Source organism: Lichtheimia ornata, assembly GCF_029851405.1.
Source record: "Lichtheimia ornata isolate CBS 291.66 chromosome Unknown scaffold00019, whole genome shotgun sequence".
Taxonomy (NCBI): domain Eukaryota; kingdom Fungi; phylum Mucoromycota; class Mucoromycetes; order Mucorales; family Lichtheimiaceae; genus Lichtheimia; species Lichtheimia ornata.
This window is the reverse complement of record NW_026695339.1, coordinates 171421-189881: the sequence shown is the minus strand read 5'-3', so window position 1 is coordinate 189881 and position 18461 is coordinate 171421. Positions and strand designations below refer to the sequence as shown.

The 18461-nt window shown below is 43.8% G+C and overlaps 6 protein-coding genes across 6 annotated transcripts; 4 read left to right on the top strand and 2 right to left on the bottom strand.

Annotated features, from left to right (window-relative positions):
* Nucleotides 1–193: 193 nt before the first annotated feature.
* Nucleotides 194–2567, top strand: O0I10_004976 (uncharacterized protein; the record flags this gene model as incomplete). Its single annotated transcript, XM_058485025.1, has 14 exons — nucleotides 194–265; nucleotides 324–419; nucleotides 479–524; nucleotides 580–652; nucleotides 711–789; nucleotides 848–1039; nucleotides 1100–1159; nucleotides 1212–1349; nucleotides 1400–1540; nucleotides 1606–1673; nucleotides 1724–1916; nucleotides 1984–2108; nucleotides 2171–2254; nucleotides 2321–2567. The coding sequence occupies 14 exons, from the start codon at nucleotides 194–196 to the stop codon at nucleotides 2565–2567; spliced, it is 1614 nt and encodes a 537-aa protein (XP_058344175.1).
* Nucleotides 2568–2591: 24 nt separating this feature from the next.
* On the bottom strand, nucleotides 2592–3516 carry O0I10_004975 (uncharacterized protein; the record flags this gene model as incomplete). Its single annotated transcript, XM_058485024.1, has 3 exons — nucleotides 2592–3179; nucleotides 3236–3325; nucleotides 3382–3516. 3 exons carry the CDS (start codon nucleotides 3514–3516, stop codon nucleotides 2592–2594), a joined length of 813 nt encoding a protein of 270 aa, XP_058344174.1.
* Nucleotides 3517–5039: 1523 nt separating this feature from the next.
* O0I10_004974 (uncharacterized protein) lies at nucleotides 5040–7376 on the top strand (the record flags this gene model as incomplete). Its single annotated transcript, XM_058485023.1, has 8 exons — nucleotides 5040–5056; nucleotides 5748–5909; nucleotides 5967–6066; nucleotides 6138–6237; nucleotides 6306–6385; nucleotides 6474–7018; nucleotides 7086–7247; nucleotides 7301–7376. 8 exons carry the CDS (start codon nucleotides 5040–5042, stop codon nucleotides 7374–7376), a joined length of 1242 nt encoding a protein of 413 aa, XP_058344173.1.
* Nucleotides 7377–8121: 745 nt separating this feature from the next.
* O0I10_004973 (uncharacterized protein) lies at nucleotides 8122–10703 on the bottom strand (the record flags this gene model as incomplete). The annotated part of the gene is made up of 8 exons (XM_058485022.1): nucleotides 8122–8318; nucleotides 8381–8418; nucleotides 8483–8899; nucleotides 8966–9329; nucleotides 9511–9615; nucleotides 9753–9938; nucleotides 10151–10211; nucleotides 10326–10703. 8 exons carry the CDS (start codon nucleotides 10701–10703, stop codon nucleotides 8122–8124), a joined length of 1746 nt encoding a protein of 581 aa, XP_058344172.1.
* A 1546-nt stretch (nucleotides 10704–12249) lies between these two features.
* O0I10_004972 (uncharacterized protein) lies at nucleotides 12250–14870 on the top strand (the record flags this gene model as incomplete). The annotated part of the gene is made up of 5 exons (XM_058485021.1): nucleotides 12250–13072; nucleotides 13141–13583; nucleotides 13663–13813; nucleotides 13899–14227; nucleotides 14307–14870. The coding sequence occupies 5 exons, from the start codon at nucleotides 12250–12252 to the stop codon at nucleotides 14868–14870; spliced, it is 2310 nt and encodes a 769-aa protein (XP_058344171.1).
* A 1857-nt stretch (nucleotides 14871–16727) lies between these two features.
* On the top strand, nucleotides 16728–18176 carry O0I10_004971 (uncharacterized protein; the record flags this gene model as incomplete). The annotated part of the gene is made up of 2 exons (XM_058485020.1): nucleotides 16728–17145; nucleotides 17299–18176. The coding sequence occupies 2 exons, from the start codon at nucleotides 16728–16730 to the stop codon at nucleotides 18174–18176; spliced, it is 1296 nt and encodes a 431-aa protein (XP_058344170.1).
* Nucleotides 18177–18461: the final 285 nt, after the last annotated feature.

Here is an 18461-nt window from a genome sequence, read left to right as displayed (position 1 = left end):
CGTGGTTCCTTTGTACCAGTTGCTATCCCTTTCAAGAACAAAGAACACGCTGTGACAATTTCCATGGCAACATGTCCTGTTCACGTGATTGGCGACTGAATGCTGGGGAGCGGGGATGAGCAGGAAACTTTCGAGTCGCCGAGTCGCCGCCTTACCTTTTCACGTCAAACCAGCACGATCGATCGCCTGCACCATGCGCGAAGTCATTACCCTACAATTTGGACAAGTAGCCAATTACGTTGGCACCCATTTCTGGAACACACAGGTCAATGCTCCGTGTCATCGCTTTTACCTTCGCATTCTGTTGACATTTCAGTATCCAGGAAGAGTACTTTAACTATTCCACTGATCCCAACGACAACCTTCCCCCGAATCAACTCGACCACGATGTGCTCTATCGGACAGGACTATCTTCAACGGTAATGATATTCAATGAGTGCGACCTTATTAGTATATGACTTTAACCATCAACTCTTAGGGCGTCGAGACCTATACTCCACGTGTCTTGGTATACGATCTCAAAGGTAAGTTGTCACGCCAACATCTTGTACGGTGAAAGCTCACCTTGATGTTTTTCAGGTGGATTTGGATCATTGAATAAGTATAATGCATTGTTTGCTGCACAAGACGATATGTCCATGCCAGTGCAATGGTAAGGCATATTCCGACTCAGATCACGTGTCATTCATGCTAATACGATATATGTATAGGGAGCAAGGCGTGAATAAAGTAGTGTCTGAAAGGTATCCCAAGAATGCCTACCAGCAGCAGCTTGATCGAATGGAACAGGTATGGATATCCTATCTTCCAAGGGGGGGAAAGAGGAGATGTACTTATTTGTTAATAGGATCCCAATACTGCTATGGAGATGGATGCTATCACTTCTTTGGATCGATCCGTACAGACATGGTCAGATTACAATCGAATTTATTACCATCCCCGGTCGATGAATCAGATCACGACGCACCATATGGATGACACTATCAACCCCTTTGATGCATACACCGTTGGCCGACAATCATTCAGTGACTATGAACGTGTAAGCCATGATCGGGATGGGTACCCAGCAACTTTGATTCACGCAAACTTTTATTTGCAGGAAACCGAATCATACGAGGACAATTTCCGGCACTTTGCAGAAGAATGCGACAATCTTCAGGTATGTGAGAGCAATGTCATTAGGATAATCAATTATTCATCCATCTCAAAAGGGATTCCAAATCTTGACCAGTGTGGATGATGCATTTGGCGGCTTTACAGAGGGCATGTTACAACTTTTACGCGAGGATTTCCCAAAAACACCCATCATGACCTATGGTCTTCAATCATCGAATATGCCAGTAAAGGAGGTGAGCATTGTTTCAGGCACATACACAATGAAGCTAATGTGTCTCTGTAGCGAGCCATACATAGGATCATGTTGAACCGATCCCTTGCAATGACAAGAATCCTGGACTTATCAACAAGCTATATCCCATTGACGACTCCCACATGGCAACAAATTCAGAGTTCGGGACTTTCCAATTATATCCATCCGAATGTAAGTTACATATTCAAAGGTTCGTCAAGGAGGGGCTTTTGGGTTAATAAATACACGCAACATAGTGCAATTTGTTGTTTCATACCAGTGCTATACTTTCTGCTGCCGTCGAGACCGTATCCTTGAGCTGGAGGTAAGGACAAAAGTCACGAAGCAATGTACATCTCATAACATGTTTTGTAGACTCAAGAGGAATCCTGTAACAATGGCAGATTTGACAAGCAAACTCGATGGACAAGGTTCGACTAAACTTTCAGGTCTTGCTCTTGCACTGCCCTTGCTTTATGACCATGATGGATTCTCGGCCACCGTGGATCGTTTCAAAGACAAGCTTACGCCACTTTTAGATTTAACCAATTCGGGCAGACATGATGTGGTATGGATGAAACAGGATAAGGTTGGGGAGGGAGGGAGGGGGACTTTTGCTCATGGTTTTGAAACAGTCTGCAAGTGTCTTTGCTGAGGATGTTGTCGTACGTGGATTACCAAGATCAACTGTGCATCCAAGTGACCAAGGGTTATTCGATTATACACGATCTCTTTATGGCCAATTCTCTCATTGTGAACCGTAAGTATAGCCCTTCGACATTTGAAGAAAGGAACCATATATTGAACACCCACCCACTCTAGACGCTTCATGGATCAGGTGCCCTATCCTCTTCCTACATCATACCCACAATTCTTCTCATCTCATTTGAATGATTCTGGTTACTTGTAAGTTTATTGGGGGCTCTTTTGTGAGAAGAGGACTTCTTTTTCTAATGGATGTATTTTCACAAGAACGCAACAAAGGCTGGAGACATCACCTAGCTCAGTGCCTATTTTGACAAGGATGTATACTGGATCCGAATTATCACCTGGGATTGAACAACTCACGAAACGACTGAAATCGATGCCCTTTAGGCAAATGACAGAGTATACTGAAGGCGATTATGGCATGTCCTATGGAGATTTGCTTGAAGTGAAAGAGGATATGATGCATTTATTGGACATATATACACATGATGAGGATACAATGCTAGAGTAAAAAAATAAAAAGAAAAAGGTTTGCCTAATGATCCAAAGCCGTTGCCCATATCCAATTTGATGGAGGTCCAGGTTCAACCCATACAGGCGGGATCTTTGTACCAGCGCTCTCTCCTTCTTCCTCTTCCACCAAGTAGCCATCCCATTGATTTCGTATCCTTCGTAGGGTATCAACATCTTGTTCTCCTTGACACCAATATGCATATGCCTTGTGATCCAAACCTATGTTGTGCCAGTGATCATCAGGGTGGATATAGAGTTGCTTCTCTTCTTCACCTTCTTGTTCCTCCTCCTCCTCCTCTGGTTGCCTTTTCTCTTGCTCTTGGATCTTTGCATAAAAGTCGTCACCCGTTTCTGGAAAGAAATGCCCTTGTGTTTCCAATCGCTTCCGTCTCAAGTCCCGTAGTTGTAAAAGGAGATCCAAGGTACGCTCAAGCTCACGCACTCTGCTAGTTGATTTACGTTTGCTGGTCTTCTTTTTCTTCTTGGTTGGCGTATCCTGTGCACTTTTTTGTTGCTGCCATAGTTCCGAGTCGGCTTCCAGACGCTTTCGTCGCTCATTGATTTGTTCTTGTCGTTTTAATGCATTGTCGACACGTCGTTTTCTCCAAGCCTAAACCCATTCATTAATAAAGAATACTACAAACTATACCCTAGTGCATTATTCACCTTATGCCTTTGAAGTTTATGTTGTTTGGCATTGACACGCTTCAAAAATAAAGGATCTTGTAATAGATTCAGTTGGCTGTCCAGATTGTCCTTTGTTTTTGCATGAGCTCGTGATTGGAACAAGCGTGTTGTTGAGTGGCGTTTACCAGTGTGGATGCATCGTCAGCCGAAAGGTCGTTTGAGCTCTGAGCCGCAATACGATCTACTGTGAGGATAGCTGCTGCAAGCTGATGTTTAAGTTCGGTGATGCGAATGGGGCGAGTGGTGTTGGTGGCCGCCATGGAAGAAAAGAGAGAGAGAGAACAAGATAGCTGAAATGGAGTTTATCTGTAAATGGAAATTAACGTGCCGACTTGTAGATGCATTATTGTTTACCAATCTTGCCATTACCATTCATATGCACAATAAAATGTTTGATGCAACCCATCCTTATGGATTAGGGGACAGAGACCAGGGTAACGGTAAATGATGCGTAATGCAAGGAATAGATGGTGCCACTTTTTCACTGTAGCATCCAGAAACCAATGAGATCAACTACCTTGACCCTTTCTCTTAATACAGTATCAATGCGAGCTTTTTGATGTGGGTGTGCAATCACAAAACAACCATTTACATGATGCTGGGGTATTTGACGCCAATAAATAAACTTCCAATACATATACAAAAAGGTTTATAGTCGAAACTTGTGACGATCATGTAAACAAAAGGACAAAAGATGATGCATGCAGTGTGCCTAGATCCTGCTTTTGCATGCTTGACAACCAACAAATACACATTATGTACAGCCGATCGATGGTACCAAAGATCCTAGAATGGCTGTATCAAGCCCAAGCACATAATAGCGTTGCTATGCAACTCATTTACTGGAATTTGGCAATACTACCAGGATATCCATTGTACGACGTGAGCTTCAATAGAGCACCGTGCGCTTTCTGTGTCACCTATTACTCTTGAGCATCCAGATTTCTGGGAAGCACCCGTTATCTCTGTGCAATACCACCCATAACAATGCATGCAAATTACCATCAATCTTGATATTGTCAAGACATGTGATAAAGTATATGAAGGGTGGTTCACTTTGTGTAAGGGAGGCAAACAAAGGAGATTGAAAATGGCGTTATGCATGAAAAGAGCAAGTATGGGAAAACCGTTATGATTATCATGAATCAAATGTAAATGGAAGTAGTAGTGGTGGCGCTGTTTTTTATTGTGTAGCTCCTTCGTCTCCACCACCCCGAATATACCTTTATTTGATGCTCATCCCCCACAACTCAACTTTAAAAACGCCTATTTGGAATGGGCTGCAGAGACCAGTTCTTCAATACGACTACGCCGCAATATGCCTAATGTCGCAATGAGCAATGAGCATTCAACTTTGGTGGATTCGGCGGTCGTGTTTTGTGAGGCAAGTATCCCGAAAAGAGAGTTTGAACAATAGCATGATGTGCTGACAAAGTCTATTCCGCACACCACTTTTTGACCCATAAAAGGATGCGTGATGCAACATCGACAAGCAACAAAGACGTCATGCAGATACTCTGCTGATCCCTTGCAACATGAGGGGAGGAAAGAAGGAGGTGGAAAAAGCAAGATGACAGTTGTATGTATGCACACCATAAGCATATGATCTGGTCCCATCTCTTAAGGAGAGAGGTATGTGTGTGTGTGTGTGCGTGTGTGCATTTGTTATTTGGACACTCACTCGGGTAAGCGGCGAAATCATTAATTTGGACAACTGCGTAGTCTGGACTTGAACTTGGCTTGCAACCTACGGGATTACTTCATGACACCCAAAGACAAGCAAATGATACGATACAACAAGTGGCATGACATACAAGAGATGCTATGATGATAATGATGATGTGAGTTGCACCATGTCAAATGCAGAAATCAAACACCGTCCCTGATACACAGTTTCTTCTAGAACTGCATATCCTCCCCTTTGCTTACGGAGTAAGGGTGGCGTTACAAAGGGAAAAACAGCCAATGAATCCTTGATGGGAAAGAGCCAAGAGTCAATCAACTATTTAAGTTGGGTGGGTTGTTGTTGTTGGCATCGCTTCCAGAAGGTTTTCTTCTCAACTGCCATATTGGGTCGGTCACTCTCTATCTTTCGAATAAGCAGCCCATCACAGCACCCTTGCGTTGCAAAAATTATATGTGAGCTTCTTTTTCCTCTATCTCTCTCTCCTTCTTTCCATGTTTTAAAGCCTTCCCTCACATTCCTTACCTTACAGCGCGGCCCCCCCTTTTTCTTATATATATACCTTCCATTGATCTCCTATCCTATCACGTCCACCATCATCACCACTCTTCTTTAGCCGAAGCACAGCAGCAGGTGGGTTGATAAACAATGCTCTTCATAAAGCATACCATCATTAACGCTTTCCTTTATCCACTTTTCTTCTTCCTTTGATCGAAGCGAGTGAAACAAAAAAATGACCATGACGCATTCAATCTGCTTTTGGGGCTTGCTCTCTCCGGAACAATTCCGATTTATTTATGTACCTAGTTTGGTGGACAAAGTCTTTATTGACGGCTGTGGGCAATCGATCGCTGACCTTCTCCTTGACAAATCCTTTCTGGATATGATCCACCCTGATGAAAGATCCATGGCCTACGCAGACCTTGTTAGTTTTTCAAAGGCTCAAACTTTGGCCGGCTCCATTACCAGGTTAGTACTACGCACAACACAAAGGACTCTCTCTTTGATGATGACGATGAAAAATAGATGCAGGCTTTTGTCTTTCAAGGATATCGCACTTCAACAATCTAAGCCGCAGGTTCCTACTACTACCACCACCACAACTCCATGTTTCATTTCACATCAAGTTGGGAGAGCCAAGTGGCGTGATGATGATAAAGTTTGCTGATCCGTGTGAGACACACTACCATCCATTAGGTTACCTTTGAATCCCAAAAGGTCGAACAATGGAAAATAGTGAACGTGGTCATGTACATTGTTACCGATTCTCTCATTCTTACTTTCTTCCATGAAGCAGGTATATAATATCTACTTTTTTCTTTTCATGTCAAATCATCCTTTCATTCACTACAACATACACTTTAGACCCATCATCACCCGATGCAGACAGCGGCACAATGACCGACACCTCCTTTTCGTGTGGTCAATATGGATGCGACACCTACGTACGTATCAGCTTCTATATCTTGTAGCCTTTTCCGGTGGCATTGCTGATGATGTGTGTGGTGTATGTCATCCTTCTTGTTATTATAGAGCATGTCCTCGCTTGTTCATACGCTGCAACGCCATTATCAATCTTCATCAGCATCATCATCCATCAGCTATCAACATCCACAACAGCTCTTTCGGATTTTTGACAGTGAACGTCCAATCGTTTCATGGCCCATGCACCATAGCGAGGAGGTACTCGATACGACCAAGCACATCATGCTCAAGGATACGTTCATGTGCTCGGACAATCGCTGCAACAACGCCCAAGGTATCTGTACACACCATCATCATTCAAGTTCCATTGTAGCGTTATCACACGGTCTCCATCGCATCGAGAGAATCATTGTACCTTATGGTGGTATCGTGTTTGCAGCATTTTGTATCACGCCTATTGTTCCACGTCATTCGCAGTACATGTCAGCTACTGCTACGGCTGCTCAGGATCATCATCATGATACGTCGTCGTATCAGCATTATATCCATTGTAGTGCGCCCATGTTACCATCTTCTGCATCATCACATCATGAACAGCAACCACAAGACCAACTCACTTATAGCCGCTATTCAACCAGCACAATTGGATTTGGGTATACTGCTACTGGAACATTCTTACCCTATAACAATGACTCATCCCATTTCATTGTATGCACATAGACAATATCCAGTTACCTACATGTCGCAACAAAATGGGTCCTTGATGATGAGCGATGAAAATGAAGCCATTACCAATAGTGCCCCAGCTGAATTGCGCGTATGCTCAAAGTGTCGAACCACCACTAGTCCCGAATGGCGGAAAGGTCCATCAGGCAACAAAACGTGCGTATAGATGCTTTTGATCATCGCCGTATGTACTTATTGGGGTTTCACAGGTTGTGTAATGCGTGTGGTCTTCGGTTTGCTCGGCTTGTGCAAAAGGAGAAACGGCGTTTGTCTCGTTCACGATAATGATAACGTGATCTCTCTCTCACTCACTTTGACGATTGACAACGACCTTATCATGCAATGCTGGCTCCTTCCCATCTCACTCTACTATCCGGAAATGCTATCATTATCAACATTATACGGCTCGTTTTATATTCCACACACTCTCCCACTCTCTAGTAAATACCGCTTGGATGATCACCATTATGCAACAGCCCACCAGAATTAACACGCCATGCTAATAAACTATTGCTGTCACCATGTAATGCTTATTATCGATATGGCAACCATCACCATGACAACGGTAACGTTGCTATGCTACTACCATTACTATCTTGGTGATGCAGCATTAGTAGGATCGTGCCGAGCCTAACGAAGTCCGCTGCTGCTGTAGCCAAAAACACAATGCACCACCTCTTTGGAGACTTATCCGGATTACAACCGATGCCTATTGTTAACCTCCTAATTCACTCTTGCATGTACATAATCGAGCCATGCAAATACATTCCCTTTGTGTAACAGAAGAATAAAAACGACAGCCGCCGATCTTCATTCTTTACAACTTTTTCTTGGTTTCTTTGTAAGCACCCCAACCTATTATGATGCGTTCCTAAATTTGACTACGTGTGTCGTCGTGCACTTCTCAAAGGAGACGGTCTAATGCCGGATCATATCATAACATGGATGATGAGAGTATTCATTGCTATGTATTGTTGCTGTTGTTGTTCTTCACATTAATATCTATATATGACATGCTACTATGATGCTGCTACTCTTGGCCAACAGGGGGAGCTCGATTTCTTTTTCTTCTGCCACCCAACGAAATGGAGTCTGGGATACGAGCACTTTGTAGTAGATTAATGAAGGAAAGGATAGCAATCATGTAATACACCAAGTGGCGATCGAATGGGAAGGGGTTGCCTGTACGCAACGAGAATGACCAAAGGGTACCGCCTACCGTGGGTCCTATATAAGAAAATGTGTAAGTACAAGGGTAGATTTAGATTCATGTACATTAATGAACATACCCAAAGCACGCATCAGCGATAAACAAGATTGGCAAATGCTATAAGGAGGATGTTAGCTGTCATTTGTCATTGAGTCATTCATGCATCTCATGTACTACATACCCATTCACGGTGCCAAGGATACGTTGGTCGGCTGAATTGCTCACCAAGATCATCATGCTTGTGAAAGCCAAGGTGTTTGCAAAGAATCGAACAAGGAGCAGGACCATGTACGATAAGCGGAAGTACCATATTGAGCCTCCAGTAGTATCAACCATGTCTTTGACCGTGGCAAGTTGAGGAAACAAGATGTAGCATGGTATAAAGAGCAAAAATGCGAGCCGTGTCATTTCCAAACTTGAAAGGTAATGATTGAGCTTGGGATAGAGCACAAACTGGCAATAGAGTTGCTCAATACCAGCAATTGAAAGTGCCTTGGCAAGCTCTGTTGAATCGGATCCAAGACCACCTGCATAGCCAGGGGCTGAGAAATACAATGGAAGGACTTCGTCAAATACCATGGCATGGAATGCAAAGATCCTACATACATAACATCAAATGTCAATCATGTGCAACGTCATCGTCGTCGTCGTCATGGAGACTTACGAATAGGCAATAATGCAGATAACGGTGACATTGGAAATGTTGGAAAGGATACCGGTTTTGGTATTGGCAGCTTTGCTGCTAGTGGCACCTTGTTGTTGGTCAGTGGTTGTCATGTTGCTACCTTGACGATGCAATAATGAGGCACGTTCATCTGTATCCGCTTGCTGCTGATGTCGTTGTCGTGCAAGAGCAGCAGGGTTGGATTCTTCGAGAAAAAAGTAACCAAGGATGAACCCAATGAATGAACCAATCGAGGATACAAAGCATGGTAAAAAGTAAGGGTACTCCTTGAGAAACTCGTTGCCACCAAAAAGTGAAGGAAAATGGTCAACAGGGTTACATAGATATCCACCGATGCCAGGACCTATTTTACGTGTGAGTGGCAGATGCATCTTTTCTACTCTAAAAAGTGACTTACCAGCTATTGAAAATGAAGATGACCATGTTTGGAATAAAGTTAAGGTTAGTGTCCCACAATATTCAGGGTATTGTTCGTTGTATAATACAACAGGGATCTCTACATGTAGAGCTTATAAATAACGTACCAATCATGCCAATGCCCCAGCAAAAGCCAAACAATGAAAAGGCCTTTGCACGATTGGTTTCGTCCGTGATCTCGCTCAGCATACTACGTGCAACGCCTCCGTTACCTAATTGGGCACATGTCAAATGAGCATATGTATGCATACATAATACATCGGCATGCATCATCATCACCATGCACACACACTTTCCCACCCCACCCCCCACCCTTTTGATCCTCGGGTAAAAAAAGAAAATGACGAACCATTCACAATGCCACAAAAAGCGCGTGTGCCGATCGCCCACCATAGATTCTTGCTTAAACCAAAAGAACAAGCCGAGATGGAGTTGCCAATCAATCCTGTCAATAATACAGGTCGACGACCTCGTCGATCCGAAAATTTGCCCCATAACATGGCTGTACAAAATTGAGCCAAAAAGAAAATGGATGCTGCGGACGGCCATCAAGATAATACAAAAAAGTTAAATTACCCCTGATCAGTATATATGCACCCTAACCAAGCCTCGACCCAGCACATCGACTCGTTTTCCTTGCCACGTCAAGCCATGAAACCCGGTGATATGGTGATGCGTAAGCACCAGCAGCAGCAAGCCCCATCACCACCCCCTTTCCCCTTTCTCGCTCTCCCTCTAATAGCTTACTAATCCAGCCTGCATAGGTTCCGATTTCTTTTTCATCATCGGACAAATGGAAATCCTTGAGCTGTTTTTTTTGTGTCCAGTGTGGAAGGAACAAAGAAAAAATAACGCACAACATGTGAGCATGAATGAAATGTGGATGACTTGCATCTATTGTTACGAAATCAATCAACTGTACCATGAAATAGATAAAGGGCAAGAGGATGGTGGATGTCAGCGGTTCGCTAAAGAGGATGATGCTGAGAATGAGCATTTGCAACTTGGGTAACGGCGTTGGATCAAGATTGGTGTGATTGGTGGTAGCTGTAGGTGTGCGTGATAGGCCATCAGGCGGAATGTAGAGATCGGACATGGATTGATGCTTGTTATCCCCCATTGTTGATTGATAATAGGATGATCGTGGTATACTGTAAGCAGCCGTGCTTAGATTGGAGTGAATGGATGCATACGAAGGTCGACGATTTGAATCAACAAGTGGATCATCATCTGGGTATTGTGCGGCCAAATAGCTGTGTAAGCTATCAGTATAGCTTTTTGATAACACATCCGAATTCATTGTCTCTCTCTTTCTCTCGCTGTAAAGGGGGAGGGGAGGGGAGGGAAGAGTGTGTGAAAGCAAGGCAAGAAAAAGAAGTGAAAAATGAGTGACCCCTTTTGTATGCCTTTTTAACCACGATCGTGGTGGAGCACAACGACGGCTTTGCAGCTGCTGTTATCCTCTCCGACACCCCACTAGAGACACTATATAGCATACAACTCGATTATACACCGCAACACGCTTTCTTTTTTCTTTCAGCCTCCCCTTTTCCCCTCTCTCTCCTTTTTCTAAGATATGCACAACACACACACATGCACACTCTATCGGTAAATCTTTTACATGAGGTTCCAGACGCTTCAAGATCCTTACATTTCATTGATTAAAGGCACGATGGATGGCCCGTGCAGCAAGGAACATCCAATTCTGACTCATTTGCCACTCATATAGCATTTTTCAACCCCGCGGATGCAAACATTCGCACCTCTTATCGCGCAATGCACTGCCCATCATCCCCCCTTGTACACGTTCCACACATGCATATCAACTGCATACGCTTGATCCGATCCAAAATAGCATAGATGTATAGTAAAGTAAGTAGCATCATACAATAATTGTCATGTACACCTCATGAAAATGAAGAATGATGGTCGCCATTATTATCTTATTTGGATGATCGTTGATGAATAAGACCAATGTTTATATGAAATGCAAATAAAACGGTACACCGAGACGTCGGACGAGACCGTGACAAAGTTGATCATTCACCCTTGGAACAGGGCCAGTTCTTATGGCAACAACTTTCCACACTCTCTTATTGACGAGCCCCTAATAATTCCTTTTTGAATCGCATGCAGCAGACAACACAACATGTCAGATTTAATCGTTGCTCATAGTAGAGCATTTTAACAAATCAAAGATGCCCTATTGGGGACGATGTATAATTTCTTCTTAGTCTCTGGGTGGAATGGAGACACATGATATAACATCTACATGCATGATTTCATTGGTGGATCGCTGCTTTACATGATGTTCTTCGTTATTCAGAAACCACCGCCCGCAGTTAAGAGATGGGGGAGGGAGAGAGCCAAGACAATGATGATGCATCATGTTGAAAACTCTAACGTGAGTCGAGATGATGGGCGATCTTGATTCTCCTAAAGAATGTCGGGGGATATGCGTGCTGTGGCGCCTTTTATTCATCACTGGTGCCAAAAGTAATGCACATTTACGTTTTGTTCTCACAAAGGTGCATTGGTGTTGCCGTCATTGCTTGTAATCTTGATGTTCATGACACGTTTGTATTACATCAACATGAAAGATGCAGCACATGGCTTCATTCAAACATGGCCCTTTCTTTCTACTAATGATATGGGCATAAGGTTTGCAGTCAACCAACCGTGCGTTCTCAAAGAAGGTTCATACAAGTGTTAAACCCCAAAAGGCAGTATATGACGACATGTAACACAGGTGTTGGTTTCGCCTCTTTGTCTCCGCCCATCGACTCTCTCTTTTTTTCAGTTTTGGCAAACGAGCAACTTTGAAACGGTGCTCTTCTTTCACAACCATGAGTGTCGCCTATGAGTCACCTACACACCATACTCAAAATAAGGAGGCATACTTTACGCCATTGAACATGCCAACCATCGCGTCATCATCGACGGCCATGACCGATAATAGCAACACAACAAGCAACAATGGAGGAGGATCAACCACACCTTATTTCACAGCTCCCATTGACCCAACCATTCACCAAGACTTTATGAACGCCATCAACGCACGCCATGCCAATCAACCCATGTTTGCTATGAATCTAGGGTCGCCTAAAACGACGACAACAACAACAACTACCACTATGAGTCCAAGTTCACCACCCCCAGCAGTAGCAGCAGCAGTAGCAACAGCACCAAATGGAATGCGACTGTCATTGAATGGTAGCATTGGTGGTGGTAATGGATCATTGGCTGCTAGACGACTATTACGATCCACATCGGCCATGGCATCACCTCGACAAATGCTATTATCGGCTATGGAATGTAAACAGCTGACCGAGATCCTTTCATCATCATCCTCATCTTCTGATTCAACAACTCGCACTTTGTTACTCGATGTCCGATCGTTTGTTCAGTACTCACATGGCCGTATTCGCCACGCTATCAACGTATCAGTCCCCAATACTATCCTGAAACGTCCGACTTTTACAATGGAAAAGCTGTATGAAGCCATTGTCGTGGATGCTGATCGTGAACGTCTGCAACGTTGGCCAAGCATGGATCGAATTATCTTGTACGACCAGACATCCCAATTTCTACCTGATAATTGCGCAGCGGCTTATCTGGGATCCAAGTTAAGTCAAGCAGGTTTCAAAGGTCAATTGTACTATCTCAAAGGTAACAACAACAACACTATAAAACAAGCTCCATGCATGCATGATACCAATAAGGGACATTATACATAGGTGGATACGATGCATTTCGTACAAACAGCCCTTCTTTATGCGAAGTCCCATCATCACCAAGATCACCCATGGATCAACAACAGCAACAACAACAACAAAATGGAGGCATGTCCAACACAATGAGACCCAAACTCGCCGCACCCTTCACCGCACCCATGCCACATTTTGAAAATCAGGCGTTCAATCCCTTCTTTTCGAACATTCGACAAAATATGGAGTTATCGCATGGACCTATCCGAGAACGATTTCCCATTCGACTTGCAAAGGATTATGAAGCCAATGATGCTGGTCTAGTGAAAACCTATGCAACCTCCAAACCATCGCCAAGATGTTTACCTGGGATCAGCCATGTGGATGATGAAGGCTTTTTTGTCGGTCCCAAATGGTTAAGGACGACGCTGATACCAGATACAGGTGCTCAACAATTGGCAGAGATGTATGAGGCAAGTATTATCGCATATGGGATGCACCTTGTGATCCATCCACAATTGGTCAAGATCTTCTATTAACCCCACCTTTTAGAAAATAGAGCGAGTCGAGCAACGACGATTACAAAACGTCATGTATTATCATTCCAAGCACAACCATACCAATCCCAGTGATTTCCCTCTGAGTATCGTTGCTGGCATCGAGATGGGAAGCCTCAACAGATACACCAATGTTTGGCCCTTTGGTAAGAAAGAAACGAATGCGGAGGTGGTGGTGGGGGGGATGTAGAGATTACAAACTCCTCATGATGTCATGGTGATGTAAAACAGAGTACACACGTGTCAAGTTAGCTCGTCCAGCCAATGGATCATCTTCCTCATCCACCGATTATATCAATGCGAGTTTTATTCAATATGTACATCCTGAAGACGACGAAGCTTCTGCTGCTGCTGGTGAGAGCCCATCATCCAACAACAACAATCATGTGAGCCGTGCCTCCTTGCGATGTATGAATCAAAGGCGGCATAACAACGAGTTCCGACGCTACATTTCTACCCAAGGACCGCTCCCAGATACATTTGGGGATTTTTGGCAGATGATATGGGAACACAATTCACGGGTGGTTGTCATGCTGACCAAACAACAAGAGATGAACAAGGTTTGTTTGTTCCCCCCCCCAACCTTCTTCTTTCTTGTCAAAGTGGGATCTTTTTATTAATGACGATCGACCTATCTAGATAAAGTGCCATCAATATTGGCCCAGTGAGCTTAATGTACCAACACGTTATGGCCATGTCACCGCCACCTTGATTTCAGAGACCGAGCAAGCTGTGGGTCGATCCACGATGATGATCAACGATGATATTGTGATTGTACGCCAAATTCAACTGGAGCAGGAAAATGCGCCATCAAGAACCATTACACAGCTTCAGTACACAGGATGGATGGATTTCGGTGTTCCTGATAGCCCCGAAGGGATTTTGCATTTGGTCAAAGCAGCCGATATAGCACAAGTGGAATATGAATCTACGTGTGACGCTGCTGTGGGACCTATGGTGGTGCATTGTTCAGCAGGATGTGGTCGTTCAGGTGCTTTTTGTGCCATTGATACAGTGATCCGGCGATTGACGCAAAGCAAAGAGGGTCAAAACAAGGATCTTTTATTCGATACCATTTCACGGTTCCGAGAACAACGTGTGAGCATGGTCCAAACATTACGGCAATTTGTTTTCTGCTATGAAACTATCTGGTGGTGGCTTTTGGGTTACGGCTCGGATCCGGTTACTACAACTACCCATTAACCCTACTCCCCTTGTAAACATCATCCTCTTTTGGCCCCTCTCCCTCCTCATTGTCAACACCCTTTTTGTATTTATTTCTTTTGTTACCTTGGCACGTTTGACATGTGTGTGTGTGTGTTTTCTTACAAGAGGTCGTCCTATAATACCCACTCTCCCATTTTAGATATCGAGTCCTTCACAAGAAAAATGAAAGTGTTGAAAGTTTCACCTTCACATGGCATGGTCGATTGCTTCTTTTGATCCCATTTGTTGGAACCTCCCGCTCCCCTGAATGTGTGTAGTCATTCCATCGATGGTAAGGGCCGACAAAGCATCCGTGTTGTTGTGGTTGTTCAACCGCGTGTTTGTATGCTGCTGAGTAAGCGAATAAAAGGATTGCTACTATAAGGATGATTAAAAGTCTCGGCCAACAAAATGCTGCACAATGATAAAGTATGTTTACACGCCTTGTACATCGATTTATGCAGGATATCGTCCCGCTCCCCTGCTTTTTTCTTTTTCGGATCACATAGCTATTGGATCAATACACCCACCCTTTGTCTTGTAGATGTATGTATATGTATTCCAATAGGGGGTTACATTGTAGTAGAAAGAAGAAGAATGAATCATTGTTGAAAAGAATACAAACGCTCATAGTATATACACAATGAGTGTAAGTTGTATGCTACTTTGTTTGTTTCGTGCGTATTGTATCTACGAATCGGACTTGAATGTTGATAGGTGTTGGAACGTGCACTGTAAATATCGGTGTGCAACCCATCAGTTTCGATACCGCGAGTTTGATCGTCGAGTGCATGTACTTTTTCGGTGTGAAAGGGCTACAAACCGGTCCCTCCTCGTGCTCAGCGCCCCATTCATTGAAACACGCGCTTCCATTTAAAACATGTCGGCTATGGTGCAATACCAAAATCCAAATTGCAGCACTCTATATTACTATTTACTACTATTGCTAAATCATTACCATCATCATCATTCATCAGCTGGTGTGTCACATTTTTCTTGTCGATCGGAAAGAAAACGGGGTTCAATAAACATGTATGTAGGATGATAATGATGCAGCTCCTTTGTTGATGATGGATAAGGATAATGGGGTATCAACAACCCCCCCCTTTGCTTGCCTGTATGCTTCTTGTCAGGGACACATTCTCGTGTTAAATGACGATGATGATGATGAGAGTGAGTGGCAGGGAAACAGGGGGTGGGGCTTGAATTATAGACATCAACCAATGTTGTAAAGGGCTATATTCACATGTAAAACAAAAAAGAAGGTTGCCACACACACACACCTATTCCATACCCAACACGGGTTGTTAGGGATGGGTGTGAACTACCCACAGGTGGGATTACCGAAAAAGGGATATAGATCGAATGAACCATTTGCTTTTACCCCGCCAGAAGAACGACTGGTCAATGGACCGTGTGTGGATGATGTCTGCGGAAGGCGTAAAAAAAGGGATATGCCTGGCGTGATTCATTACAAGGCAGACTTCCTTTTTCGAATAGCTGCCCCCCTCTCGCATTGCCCCCAACGGCGCACACACACACGCATTCACTCACAATTGCGGCAAAAAAACTGCTGCTACCATATCCCCTTGCTTCTTTTTATATAGACGTAATTCATTCACACCCCATTCATCTTTCACTCTCTCTCTTTTTCTTTTTTTTTTCCTCTTTTCTCTTTATTCCTTCCTTCCATCCCACCTGGTGCGGGAAAAAAGTCATTCAACCTCTTTTTGCTTCATCGGCTCTTTATTGCAGGACATTTTGTTGTATATATACTACTTTTAACGACAACGTCGATCTCTCCAATCCTTGTTCATGACCTCTTTGCAACCTACATCCACGCACCATTATGCAATGCCCTTTACCTTTTTGCCGTTGCCGTGCCGTCATGAAAAACCAGACTTGTCTTCTTATACATCATCATCCTCCTTCAACAAGCCGTTAGCATCATCCACATCCTCCTCCTCCTTTTCTTTGCATCTACCCAACAACAACAACAACAACAACAACAACATTAGCAGCCAATATGGTCCTTGGTGCTGTGCACCATCACATCCGTTTTCTTTTACTAGTTTACCTGGTAAAGACCAACAGCCTGTTGCATTGTCGACTACAGCAGTGGATGATCCCGAAATGTATGCATTGCAGACCATGTTTGCTGCCTTGGAAACGAGAACCAATCACTCGGAGCATGTCGCCATGTCGGTTGCCAAGCAACGCCAACAGCAACAAACGGCAGGAACCCATCCCGCGTATGTGGAGGCATTAGTCGGTAAGTTGAGAAAAGAGTGCGAGAGAGTGAGAGGGGAGATGACCAAGCTATATTGGGCAAGTCAGCAAGCTAACAAGAAATGTGTCATCGCGTCATGTGGTACACACTCGCGTGTCTCATCATGCTCTCTTCTCCGATATTGTATAATTATAGATACCACTGCTCACATTATCGAAACTATTTGGCCCTCATCATCATCCACCTCGGCATTTTCTCCAGCAAAGCATGCAACAACATTGCCTTGTTCACCCCCTTCTTCACCCACTGCATCGATGCCAACAACACCAGCACCTGCTGTAGTATCGCTTAGGACGTTTATTCAAGAAGTGCTAAAGAGATCGCGTACTACGTATTCGACATTACAAACAGCTCTCTTTTACTTGTTCCGTGCACGACCTGCTATCTTGTCCCAGCTATATTACACGTCGTCACCAGGTGTTGTTACACCTCCATCACCACCACCAGCCGCTTCGGAGAATGCTGCTGCTGTTGCTATGGAGATGGGAGGAAGCTATTTTGCATGGCAGGATGCCTATATCCATTGTGGAAGACGCATGTTTCTTGCAGCTCTCGTAACAGCATCCAAGTTTGTGCAAGACAAGACATATCGCAATTCGACATGGGCTAAAATTGCAGGCTTACCAGTTGCCGAGATCAATGCCGCTGAGCGGATTTTTTTGAATCTTATCAGCTATCGCTTGTATATAGCCCAACCCACTTTTGAGCGATGGCACCACTTGTTGCATATGCATGTTGAAGCAAGAGCTGCTACTACGAATACTTCTTCGACTCATCCAACCACCACTACAACCACTTGGCTGCATTATAACCATCAACATCATGCATCAACCAATACCACCACCACTACTACTACCAAAAACAGAAAACGCCGGTCGACCTTATCTTCTACTACAACATCATCTCATCAACAAGATTCTTCAAAGAAACGAAAGGTCGCAACCATTACAGAGACCTCTGGTAGGTCATACGCCGCTACTGCTGCCAACAACAAGAAGTCTAAGCGGCAATGATGATCCATTCAACAATCACCACCACTACTTTATCCATCCCTGTTTTCCACCACCACCACCCCTTGTATGGCAAAAATCGCAGTAGTCGTTTACATTCCTTTTCCTCCTATCCTTTTTCTTAACCACTCGCTATCATTTGCCATTATGCTCTTCTTGTTGTTGTACTAGTATTCCTTCTTTTTTCGGCGTAGAAAAGCATTTCTCCATTCATTCTCTCTCTCTCCCACTAACACTTTATTATATATCTTACTCCATTTCATTCTATATATTACCCCCACCCACCCA